Source organism: Zonotrichia leucophrys, chromosome 6, assembly GCF_028769735.1.
Source record: "Zonotrichia leucophrys gambelii isolate GWCS_2022_RI chromosome 6, RI_Zleu_2.0, whole genome shotgun sequence".
In the NCBI taxonomy this organism is placed as follows: domain Eukaryota; kingdom Metazoa; phylum Chordata; class Aves; order Passeriformes; family Passerellidae; genus Zonotrichia; species Zonotrichia leucophrys.
Genome location: NC_088176.1, coordinates 14,908,845 through 14,922,319, shown reverse-complemented (window position 1 = coordinate 14,922,319; position 13,475 = coordinate 14,908,845). Strand labels below are relative to the sequence as shown.

Here is a 13,475-nt window from a genome sequence, read left to right as displayed (position 1 = left end):
TTTGCCAGACAACAGTGTTTATGTGATTGAAGTTCTTTGTCATGTGTACATATGACATAATGAATAAAACACATGTATAGATTAGCTGGGGAAAAATCAGCCAGTGGATGATATACGTAGGGCCTACTTGTGCACAGGAAGCACACCAGAACACAGTTCAAGCAAGCTGCCTTTCATACTTCTAAAAAACAAACTTTTTAAATTGTGTGTGTGTGTGTGTGTGTGTGTGTGTGTGTAAAATCCTCCTCTACACTTTTTAATAACAAATGTGGAATTTTAAAATTCAAATGCATCCAAGAATTTGAAAATACTTTGGTTTCAGTGTCCTAAATAAGGTATTACCTTTCGAAAGTTACTACATCTTTAGCAGCATTACAACACCATCAACTTCTCATTTAGTTCTTTTATGCCTCACGCTGCCCCTCTCATCTCTCCCTTGAAAACATGTTTTCATAGGAAATATCTTTTTTTGCCAGCTGATTTCAATTTTATATGGGTGCAGTTCAAAATATGCATCACTTGCATTAAAGATACAAAGATTAGGCATGGGGACAGCCAAGCCTTCTTCCAGATAGGTGAGAAAAATGGCCTATGAAATATAACTATGGTAACTTAACATGGACACCTGAATCATAGTGAGCTGTGTGCCCCAGACTGGAGAAAGCAGGGCTGCTTCAGCAGTCAAACGTCAGCTTGCAACAGTTTTTGAGAGCTTGGGAAGAGTGGTTTCCCCCTCCCATCAAACAGAGGTTCAGGCTTCAATCTGAGAAAAATCTTTTTCTGGTTGGTAGAGTGCCTGTGTGGAAATGGGTGATCAGGTGCCTTTCTACCCCTCAAATCACCCACAAGACAGATTTTTGCCAAATTGCAGTATGTATTTCATTGGTAACAGCAAACTAAATTTGGAAGCCACTTTTTTTTTTTTTTTTTAACTAGGTTCTCTATTATTTTTGTGCAAAGCACTGGTTTTCACAGATGGTTACTATGCTACATAAATAAAGCTACTCAAGTAAATATGAATAAAATATACTAATCTGGCTTTCTGTATCTACTGGATACAATGAGCCAGAAAATGCAGAAGCTTGTTATCTGTCTTCTTTGAGTCCTTTGTCCATGATTCTTTTTTATCAAATAAGAATTGGGTACAGTTCTACATGCTTGTATGACTCCCTATCCTGATCATCTGTGTATTATGATCAAAGGGAACAGGATTATGTTACCTCACTTTAATGTTAAAACCCTGAATATTTATTTCACATAAATGCAACTTTCCTTCCAGTCATCCACTATTTGAATTTCTCTATCTATAAATTCTGTGTTTGATTTTGTTGTTTTTGTTGGGGCATTTTTTCATTTATTAGTGAATTATGGCTTTTCTCTTTTATGGAATAAATAGTTTTGATCTTAAATTGAGCTTTCCTGGTCTGAAAACAGTAATTGCTGAGACATATACCCTATGGTTTGCAAAAATAAATATATGTTGTCTCTCTGCTGTTGTTACAATGTCAGGGAATCAGATTAAAAAATTGCAAGCGATTAAGACAAAAATAACAAATCCTAACATATCTAGCATGCATAATTTTAGATATTTTGGGAGGATAGATTAAAAAATCACCTTCCATTTTAAAAAATAAGTGTTTATTTGGTATTTAACAGAAGCATTTGGATTCATGTGTTCCACTAATGTAAAGTGACACTGATGACAGTCTGCTACAGCGACTGCAGTAAAACTACTCTAATTTGTGTTAAGAATCCAGCCTGAAATTTATATACCTAGAGAATCCTGCTTCAGTCTTAGGCAGCTGATAAACCAAATTAAGTAGCTGTAATTTTGGAAACATAAATACTCTCATCACCTAATACACAAATTAAACACTTGATAGTCTTGCCAATATAGAAGCTGCTTCTCTACTAGTTTGATTTTTCTGTAGAAATTCTAGCCAGTGAGTTAGTCAATGACAAGCAATAAAATGCAAGGAGAGGAGGGGGGAGAATTCCTTTATTTGCATCGCTGGCCTCATTCTGTCAACATATCACCCAGATTGCTGGATACACACAGAGATACATTCTGGCAATGCTAGGAAGGGACCTGCATCTCCTGCTGTCTATTTCAACTTATTACTAATAGGATGATGCTTCTGGCACATCTAAAATAAATTAATATTGGATTAATTCACTTCAAAAAGGTGTTAAGAAAACATGTTGCAGATTCATTCATCACAAACTTGAGACAAATATGTTTTTAAAAAATACCATAGTAATTATATTTACATGTATAATTGCCTAAAGCTGAGCCAAATGACAGAATATATTCCAACACTTCGCAACATGCTCTCAATGCTGATTAAGCCACCAGTCCTTAAAATAAATATAGTAATTTCAATGCTAATGATAACAGAAATTATTTTAAACTGTTTTGTTTTACTTTAGAAAGTGTTTTATTTGAATTACTAAAATAATTTTTTATTGCAGTTGATTCAAAGTTGTGTTCAGTTACTATTTCTTTACTCATCACTGATGGTATTTAGATATCTTTGAATATCAAGAAATACAGAGCAGCAGTGCTCTTTTAGTGATAATAAGACAGGCAAGGACAACTGTCAAACTTTACATTATTGCCTTAAATGAAGTATTGCTTGAAACATTTTACAAGACTATAGCTAACCAATTTATATATAGTATAATACAATACCAAAAGTAAGAGCAATAGAAAAGTCTAAATAAATGTTTTAGCTTTTCCATTACCTCATTGATAGGGAGATTATCATAAACAAAACACATGGGAGCCTGATTCTGTGCCTTTGACCAGAAAAAAACCTGTTACAGACACAACACCTGAGCTGAAGTTACAGATCTGAACCTTTTATTTGGATGTGCCTGTATTCGGATAGTTTATTCACACTACCTGTGTCTTCAGTAGCAGTAGGTACAGTTATATTCAGCTCAAGTTAAGTAAACCTGTCAGAATTTCACTGGATGTGGGTGTGGCATATGATTGATGCATGGTCCCCACTTGTGGTATAACTAGAAAACATTTAGTAAAAGTGTACATAGCTTTTAATATTTTCACCATCAGATTAGAGTAACACACTCCTGGATAGCCAATAGTATAACTGTTCATGCATCTGTTAACCAGTAACATAAGTTATTAAGCTCCTAATAACCACAACAACTTTTTTTCCTTAAAACAAGTGCTTGTATAAGACTTTTTTCTGCAAACTACCGTGCTTCTGCTACCTGTTATATTGTAGAAACTTTGTTACATCTCTCCTGCCTTGACTGAATAGTACTTGTTCTTCTTATCCAAGCAGGCTTTGTTCTCTTATTGCTAAGCATTCTTTGTTTTCTTGCCCCACACCTCCCTCCCTTTTATTTACTAAGCATTGCAAAGTGAATACAGTGTATGTCTGCATAAGCATTACCTGCTTTATTTTCTGATTGATAAGCTGTTGAATACAAGAAAAGACACATGGCAAACATAACATAATCATCAAAAGTGCTGTTAAATCCCATTACAGATAAACCAACTATGTGTTTAACCCAAGGCCCAAAATTGAAACTTCCCAACCAGGAGAACAGGCTGAAAGGATCCCATCCCTCATTTTGTTGCAGTTCTCCAGACAGTTTCTTCTATTCCTGGATGCTTTTGTGAATAGATTCAGAGTGGTCACTCAGGGTTATGCAGGACATTCCATTGAAGTCTTCTCATTGGTGTCCCTGCGCTCACAATAAAAGTCTATTGCTGCTCTATTTTGCAGCGCTGCATGATGTGCAAAGTTAACATCTGTTAATGATCCTGTTAAAACAGCATTACTTTCCTTCACAAGCCAACAGCCTAGTTTATTAATTATGTTCAACGCACATGCAGTATCAACAGAGGCAATTAAAGAACTAAAAAATCTCTTTGCAGGATTCCAAGATTCAACCTCAGAGTTACAGTCAGGGCCAGATGACTTATCATCATTTTTGTTTCACCTATGTCATTATGTCATAGTGTCCAATTAGTGCTTCGAGACTGGAACGAAACTTGGTTAAACAACCAAAAGTACATGGACCTCCCATTGCTTTACCTGGAATGCCTTGCCATGCTCTGTTGCCACATATTAAAAGTATGTTATCAGGCAGGCTTATTGCATTGGTCCCTGATGTGACTTGTGAGGGGGGAGTAGGATTGCACCAGGCAGATGCATAATGGTAAATGCCAGTGCCACTTATATCATCTCCTGTGTTGTCTGTGCTTGTATTGTTAGCATAATTAAGATAAAAACATACAGGAGTTTTATAGAGCCTAGTACATCCAGTTCTTGAGGCTGTAGTGAAAGAGCAGGGAAGTTACTTACTTTTCTCATACCTGTATTTACATTGCCCAGACACCATCCCACAGACTGGCCAGCATTAGGTTGCCACGTTCCCAAACACCACCATGACAACCAAGGGGTCCATTTAAGCCGATAGGTGTAAGGTGAACTGATGTGTCATTTATTGTGGTTGTGGTGGAAACTGCCAAGTCCAAGCTGGCACTGCCTGGGGTTCTCCTGACGTAACTTGAGCTGCGTGGGTTTGCTGTACCTGCTGTACCAGCTGTTTGCAAGCGATCGATAAAATTAATGTAGGGTTCTTGGGGTCCTTGCCTTATGGTGGAGAAGCCACGTTCAGTTCTGTTAATGTCTGGCACTCTTTTCAGAGCTCTTATAGCCAGCCCCCTTACTTGGTTATATGTCTCTGGGGGCATTCTTAACTGATCTCTTATGGTTGTCTGAGCTCCAGTCCCTGCCAAATGATCCTTTGTTATTCCAGCATTACCAGTGTCCATGTTAGCCCGGGCTTGATTTTCACATAACTCTTCATACTCTGCACACCATATCGAATATTGTCTTGTTGTCATAATCAATTTAAATAAAGCTTTCCAGTCAGCAGGTAACATAACATAGTTTTTTGCTATAGCTTCTACAAGTCTCATCGTATAGGAAGACTGAAGACCATTTTCTTTCACAGATTTTCTTAATTCCTTAACCATTTCATAAGAAATTTGCTCATGATGAGGCTGATTGCCTTGATAGACCGTGGGCATATCATGGAGCAATTCAACATCCCCTTGATCTAATGCTTGTCTTCGGCAGGTGTCTAAAAAGCTTTTTGGCTCAGGGGACAGCGAAAGTTCATTATCAGTCACGTGTCTTAAGGGAGACATGTCATAGGGTGGGAGACAAGACTGCTGTTTTAGCACCTTTGTGTCAGTAGATGGTGATGCAGTCATAGCTTTCAGCGGCTGTGGCTTTATAGCAGGATATAAATCACATTCCTGTCTTAGATCAATAGCTCTTGGATTCACGAGATCACCTTCCTGTTCCTCCCCATTAATTCCCTCCTCCACTTGCAAACCAACCGAATCAGGACGTGAAAGTGGAGTTGTGAGTGCATGGGAAGTGTCTGCAGACAAATTTACGGCCGGGTGTAATATTTCTTCCGAATCGCGAAAAGCTTGTAGCGCAGAATAAACAATCAGCCATGTAATGAATTCATCAGGGTTAACCTCATGACTGTCTACCTGATGAGACTTTAGAGACTCCCCCACTCGCTTCCAGTGATCGAGGTCATAGGAGCCATTGGGGGGATACCAAGGACAGTAAGTTTTCACCCATATAAGGAGCTGTATAAGCTTTCTTTCTTGTATTTTATACCCTTGTTCCTTAGTAATATGCAGTAAACAGTCTTTATGGAGAGTTTCCAGTTTACTGATATTATTGCCCATTTTTATGGGGAACTTTTCCCGACTGCTTGCAAGGCTAACCTGTTCTGTAGGCAGCAGTGAGAGGCCGTCCTTGGCAATCCCTGCAGGCCACCATTGGTACAGCCAGGATATGCTGCAGGTCCAGGGTGGCCTAGGAGCTTGTGTGTCTCTGTTCAGGTTGCCATTTGTGGTGTCAGAATGATGCACGGTCCCCAGGCACGGTATAACTAGAAAACATTTAATAAAAGTGTACACAGCTTTTACAATATTTTCACTATCAGATTAGAGTAACACACACCTGGATAGTCAACAAGTAGAACTGTTCATGCGCCTGCTAACCAATAGACCACATTCCTAGTGTTCACATCAGCTTTTTTTCCTTAAAACAAGTGCTTGCATAAGACTTTTTTCTGCAAACTACCATGGTTCTGCTACCTGTCACATTTTAGAAAGTTTTTTACATCTCTCCTGCCTTGACTGAACAGTCCTTGTTCTTAGCCGAGTTTCCTTTGCTCTCTTATTACTAAATGTTTTCTTGCCCCACACCTGGGGATGAATTTGGATTTACTCCTCTAGTAGTTATGACAGGCATATGAAATACAGACAGAGTAATAAAGATACCTCTAGCAAAAGAGTCTCAGCATGCTTAGTAGCTGACCTTTGTGCATTTTACAAATGAAGAGCATAAAAATCTTATTTGTCTGAAGTACTTAATGTCTTATGATTTAAAATAAGCAATCATAAAAGCCTCTCAGAGATTCTTCAAAGTACTGGAAAGTAAGCTGAAAATGTCAAATTAACAATATTTCATAACCAATGTCCAAGGCAAAGAGTGATGACTCTAATAAGACTAGGATATTTCCAGTCTTTCTTCTTTAGTCTGCTACTTTAAATCACAACTACTAACAGTTAAATAATTACAACTTATAGTATTGTCATGCAAAGCTTAGGTGGAAAGTATATTTTTAAATATACTAAATTTATCACACATTTGAGCTCTGGAGGGAAAATTCCACACAGCCAGTACTCCAGAGGAGAAGATACTGTATACTCTCAGCTGGCTCATTTCAGAAAGCCCTCAGGCCCCAAATGTCTCCCTCCTAACCATCAAGATTGAAATGGAATACAGGCATCAGAAGCTCAAAAATGCACTTGGGATGCAATCCTCTTGGGATTTTAAATATTAACACGAAAAATCTGAAACCTTGGGCTAGCAGGCAGCCAGCAAAACATTGTGAGGAGTCACAGTCCCTTCTGCTGATCTCTCCTTGCAACAATAACACAAAATTACACAGTGAACCAGCTGCAGGCAACGGATCATTTATGCAAGGTGCCCAACGTGCCCCATGTATTTCATTAATCTCTGTGCCATTTCACAAAGATATGCATGGTGATTCCAGCAAGGGAATTCAAACACAGCATGGTCTCATTTCCGTTGCAATGGGGTTACCAGCGGACTGCAGGTCCTTGCACAGCCTCTGGTCAGTAACTGCACAGAGCCTGCACAACCTGCGGCCTCAGGGACAGCACCTCCCCAGCGCCCAGGGGAACAACGCCTTCTGCAGAGCTCCTGCCCAAACCCACCACGAAAAATTAAATCTGCGAGGGTTTGCCTTAGCTAATCTCGCCTTTTGATCACATGCTTCAGTCATATAGAGGGAAAGCAATTGCAAGTCTTGTTTAGTTACAGCAGGGTATAAATTATGCTAATGGTAACTCAGGGCATCTTCCTCTCAAAGTCTCAGTAAGTCAGATTGTGCTTTCAAATGAGTGCAGGAACCAAACCACACCCCTGTGAGACACAATGCAAAAACAGGCAAGAAAATAACTAGGTTCAGAAGTATTCTGGCTCCACTTGCCATCCCAGGTAGCTTAGGAAAATAAACCAGTCCCAAAGAAATGCAAGACTGAAAGAAAAATCATAGGTTTCTTTATGTTAGTCAGTTTGACACAACCCTCTATTGTTGAAGCCTTCAGGGTGTTCTAGTGTCGTATTTCCATGCTTTTCTCTCTCTACAACCAGATAACATAAACACATGCTGTAATTAAAAAAGAGTAAGGCAAGATACTTACACTAATATAGTCCCAATTTTCCAATACCTGGAAAAAAGAGCACTTGACACTCAAACTTCAAACATAGGAGCTGGCAAAGTGGTACAGAGACTGATCACACTCTTCCTATTTCTAGTTTATCAGCTGGAGAATTTTCTGGATCTGCAGTATCAGAGAGAGATAATGCAAAAGGTGGTCAGGCAAACAGCTATAAACCACAGGGGCCATCATCTACTCATGAGATCCTATTTTTTTAATGCTATATGGCATAATTCAAAGTCAGATTCTGCTACTTTAATCTGAATTTCGGTCATGGTAGGAATTTACAACATTTAGATCAAAAACTCTGTAAACAGAAAGTTTTTATTACCTGGGAAATATACTCTTTTGTTTATAATAATCAGTGATACATGCTCCTTAATTTATTTTCTTCTAATGAACCATATTATTCTTTAAGAAGATATGTTCAACACATTTAAACAAAAACTGCAGATTTTCAAACTCTGCCCTATAGATCTCTTTATGCACATTGCGTGTGGGTTTTGCTATTACTCAGTCATGAAGCTTTGCTATAGATTTATGCAAGAAAGGAGATAAACCAGATTAGGGTCATATTAATGCTCCAATACTTTCAGGTTTTCCGCATACAGGAACAAAATATAAATTGCATAATTTAATACATGTTTTACCTGATAGCTGTCATGGGTGTGTTTTCTTGATGAATAATACCTAGAAGTTAGCAGTTCTATTATGGATGAGAATGACATTGAGTTTGCATTTATAAGCCCATCAACAAATCAGAGATCAATTATTTTAAAGAGCTAAGAAGCAAAAATTTCATTATAATTGTTTACTTTATCCTCAACCAAATATCTGTACTCTGACACTCAGTAAAACATGATAGTGTGAGATTTCCTTCTATTCTTTGGAAGTCAGCAGTGTTTGCTCATAGATCCTAATCTCTCCTCCATCCAATTCTCCTCTATTTCAGTTTGCCCTGACCTCAATCAATGCAACCAAATAACTGAAGAGAAACTGCTTTTTCTCCACCCAAGCTTTTTTTAAGGAGGAAGGAGGGGTTTTCTCCCCAAAGCTCCAGGCTTACCAGCCAGCTGTTAATTTACTGTGACTTCTTTCCATAATACTTAATTTGGATGCCTGTTTAACCAGGGAAAACGTTGCAACAAGCAAAGCCAAGTATTGCTGGAACAACTTCTTTACACGACCGCTACAGAATTTTAAATAAAAATAAAAACCCACGCTTCTTTGGCAGGCAATGCCTCTATTGATGTGTGATCATTAGCACCCTTTATGTATGGAATTCTGCACCCACTGCCGCAGACAGCAGGACCCTAATTCCCCAGGCAGATCTCTGGACTCTGCAGGAACAGCCACACTGCGCCAACCCCTCTGCTGTGGGCAAAGCCTCCCCAGGGACAGAAAGCTGCTCTCTGCACTGGTGCACCAGAGGTGGTTTATCAGTCTGACCTCCTGCTGGCACACAACGAAGCAAAGCAGAACAGAAAATAAAGCCTCTTCCAAATTTCTCAAATGTGGTGGATCCATATCTTTCAATACTGGGGAGGGAGGGGTAGAATACCACACTACTGGGAATGTCTGAGAAAGGAGAGAGAAAATGTCTTGCATTCATTTATTCCAAAAGCAGACAACTCAACAAAATTTCTGTACTGAGAGAAATTTCAAACCCCCACAGTAAAAGTCAGCATTTGAAGCATTCCTGTCATACATGGGGAATGTAAAATGGTGCCTAAATTTCATGTAGAAAAGGCTAAAATTATGGAGATTTACTTTGATGCTAAATGTTAAATATATCCTAATTTTAAAAGAGAAAATAAATAATTACTTAAACAGTAAAGAAAAAAAATTACATCTTGTATAATGAGAACATTTGCTAGATTAAATTTAGTGGGGGACTGTTTCTCATGTATTTTATGTAAATATATTATTTGAATATTTTCAATCTCATCTATTATATTGTGGTTTGTAGATACAGCAGATGATTTTTACCTCTCAAGATTAATCAGTGTTTAAACACTCACTTCAACGTAATTACAATACTGATGGTTTTGGAAATATTCTGCATTATAGGAATTATCTCTCAAATAAATTTATTTTATAAAATATGTTTTAATGATAGAGAATGATAATATGAACATTAGCAACCAAATGTGTTGAATCAGATGCTGAGACATTAAGAACATTTTTCAGAAACAATAAAGGCATGATGGCTGCTCTTGGATTTTAAAGATACATCTTGGCTGTATAAGTTTCACCCAGTTAATTAGAATGAGTAGCAGGCTGAACTGACAGCTACAATTACTTTTTCCTGCCACAGCAATAGTTTTATTTTTTTTTCCTACATTGTTTCTTGTGTTTCTTTTGTGAAAGCAAAACAGAAAAAAGAGCACTACAGAATTGGTTTTCCTTGAAGAAATCCTACCTACAGGTTTCGTTTTTACTAAAATGAAGTCTTAATCATAAATACATATGTGTTTAAGTTTTTTGGTTTTTTTTTCATCTTTCTCTGTATTATCCTTACTCATCGTTGTAAAACAGAACTGCAGGATTTTCTGTGTGGTCAAAAAGAATCTGGCTCTAAATGTGGATTTTTTTAGTCCATGCAAGTATGCACAGCATATTTCTAAGTAAGTACCATAGAATTTGTTATTTCCATGTAAGTATAAGGAGAAATGTAGAATTAGTAGACTTTTCAGATGTATCTATTTAAAATGCAAATATGTGTATATGTGAGCATAAAGGTCAATGTCTATAAAAAGCCTTTTAAAAGCTCAAATTCCTGATTATTTTTTCAAAGATTCCTGGAGCTTCTTTCATTCAGATCACCTTTCAATTTTTAATTTACTTTATTAAAGTCTGAATAAGTCATCATATTATGAACTTCTCTATCTGGAATTCATTAACATATCAGAAGATAATTTATCAACCACATCTCATATATTGCTTCTCATGCATCAATTTGTCATTCTCTGCTTTCATTCTCTTTTATGACTAAGAAATCTTATCTAATTTCAAATTTCTATTCATCCCAGACATATAAATTTTGACCATTTAAAGTCATCTAAATGCTAAAGTTAACTAAGTTTACACATCCCAACTTTTTGAACTTTTGTGCTTGACAGATGAACATCTTGAGATATCAAGTACTGTTTGAGGAAGCAGAGGTAAATTTTATAGAATTCAGTTAGGGTATGAAGAATATCATTAGATAAGAACCACATTAGATACTCCACGTGGATTAGCAGAAATTGGAAAGTCACAGAGACTTTACATCATTTAAACATACTATTGCCTTATTCTGAAAAACACAAAAAAGGCAAGTCCTGTGTATAACAATCTTAGCAGGCCAAAAATGGTCCCATTTTAAAACTTCGTAATATAAACAGAGGAATGATTCCATACATATCTGATAAAACCCATCAGCAAGGATAGTAAAAACTACATGGTTTTGTAATAGCACCTTCTCAGGAGGGAATATAAAATAATTTATGGAATGGAGACATCAAGTAGAAGCAGAAGAGACTGTAGATAATCTCTCTTAACATTTTGCAAAACTTCGATTATGAAATACAGTTGTGATAAACTGTGAGCCATGACTGATCTAACATTCATTCCACCTAAATTTTCATGTTTACATGGTAGCTACCTGCATGTAAGTATTGCCTGATTTTTTTTTCAGTTAGAAGTAATATGCAGCAGGGGAGGAAATAATCACTTATAGAGCATAGTTCATCTGACCTATTTGAGGCATATATGCAAAAGAAAAATTATGCCCTAAGGGTGTCTGTTGCCATTCACTGAAATATACATAAGAGTTGACATTTGCAAATATATGCACTGAAAGCATTTAAGTTCAAGCAGATGAATCTTACCCAAATTGTTATCAATGAGAAGAGCAAATGAAGAGTGTTTATATATAAACTTGGATGAAAAGAACCGTATTGTCTCACTCTGACAACCAAAAACACCGTTGTAGCCATAAATAATTGTGGAAGTTCAAGTAGAATGCATTCTCTTTAATTCAAATACTGCCCAATTTTTTTATTTACCATTGTGCTCAGGGTCCTTGCTTTTAAACCTGTATCTGTTTTATTCATTTTGAAAACTCAAAGGAAAAAAAAATTACTAATTGCTGTTAATGAACCCTTAAAAGCTGCTATGATCAGCTCCTGACTTGCCTCAATGACCTCCTGAAATAGTAAGCGCCAAAGAGTGATAAGTCTAAGAAAAAAAAATTCCTTTGGCCTTTAATTTCACTTTATCTCCTTGCTTCACACATTGAGATAGAGCTAAAAGGAAGACCGTAGTCACTTCTTGCTAATCTTCTCACTTCAATCAAATCCCTATTATTCACCTTATTCAGACTGAGTTATCCTTGCTCTTTTCAATGACTCTTTGTTCCTATAGAAGTCTACTGTACCCTTAATCAACTTCTTTACACCTACCTGGATGCTTTCAGTCTCAGCTTTATCTTCCTGAGGCAGCTGCCAGGGCAGGCTCTGGGATCACAAACATGTACAGAATCTGGACAACATTTTCTCACACAGGGTTTCCCAGATTGCCAGCGAGCTCCTGCACTTGTTCATTCCTCCGACCTGAAATACAAATTGTTCTTCTGTCAGTCCATAGACTGTAAATAATCTTCTAGATTACACAATAGACTGTAGAATGTGTGGAAGTTTCAAATGACAACACAAACTTGTAAACACTTGTAAATAAAATACAGTCACAAAGAACAAAGGGGCAGTCTGTCAGAGCTCATGTTTTACAACTCCGGGGGAGTAGTGTGGGAAAATACAGTGAATTGTGTGATAGAAAATGCTGGCCAAGCAGGCACAGAGCTGAGCCAAAGCATAAAGGTCACAAAGAGTTAAGAGGAAGGAACAAGTCAGAGGAAATTTTAAAAATAGCAAAAAATTAGCTGATCTAGGGTACCTGCCTGGGTGGAAGGAGGAAGATGCTGAGAAATCAGGGACATTTTATTCCGGTAAAAGTGTCACAGAAAATGAATTCTGACAAAGTCCATATAAAATCTTGTTCTGAATCCTATGAAGTTATCTAAAGTTTATCTCTTCTGTCTTCTCCCCTTCTCACCAAAAACATGCACAATGATCAAACGGGACCTTTTGCCCCTTTAAATCAAGCTGGATGCTAAGAACAAAACATTAAAGAACAACTTTTCCTGGACAAAAATATAACTGCCTTTGTAAAATTATTGATGTTTTGAAAGAAAAGGACAGAAGTGCCATAACACAGCTGAATGATCTTGGAGGCAAAACCATCACTCAGAGTCTTGAAAGATTTTCTGCATATTTTTCAGATAACATCAATAGAGTATTTGGGCCAAATCAATCTACCTGTTCATAGCAAGCTAATTACATGAGGGACAAGTGAGTCACATTTTCTGGAAAAATTAACAGATATCTAAAGTCTAAGAAAAAAGAAGATACTAAGCATTTTGTCATAAGCTTCTTAAAAAGATTCTGCATGACTACAGGAAAAATAACACTAAATAAATTTTTAAGAAAAGAAAAGTTAAGCTTAGCAGAGAACTGTTCACCAAAACAGTAATTCTCTGTGAATCAAAGGTTTTTAAACAAATTTTGTTGCACCAGGATGACATCAAGTGGCTACTCAAGCCAATTACTCTACA

General features: G+C 37.1%; 1 protein-coding gene across 8 annotated transcripts in view; it reads right to left on the bottom strand.

Moving 5' to 3' along the window:
* Positions 1-3,407: 3,407 nt before the first annotated feature.
* LOC135449510 (endogenous retrovirus group K member 10 Gag polyprotein-like) overlaps positions 3,408-13,475 on the bottom strand; it is a 46,470-nt gene continuing 36,402 nt past the window's right edge. For all 8 annotated transcript variants that reach the window (XM_064716600.1, XM_064716601.1, XM_064716607.1 and 5 more), the window contains 3 exons: positions 12,268-12,417; positions 7,805-7,945; positions 3,408-5,958 (listed from right to left, as the gene is read on the bottom strand). In XM_064716600.1, coding sequence (XP_064572670.1) covers positions 4,358-5,752 — 1,395 coding nt within the window. In that variant the 5' untranslated portion in view covers positions 5,753-5,958; positions 7,805-7,945; positions 12,268-12,417 and the 3' untranslated portion in view covers positions 3,408-4,357. The remainder of the gene's footprint in view (positions 5,959-7,804; positions 7,946-12,267; positions 12,418-13,475) is intronic.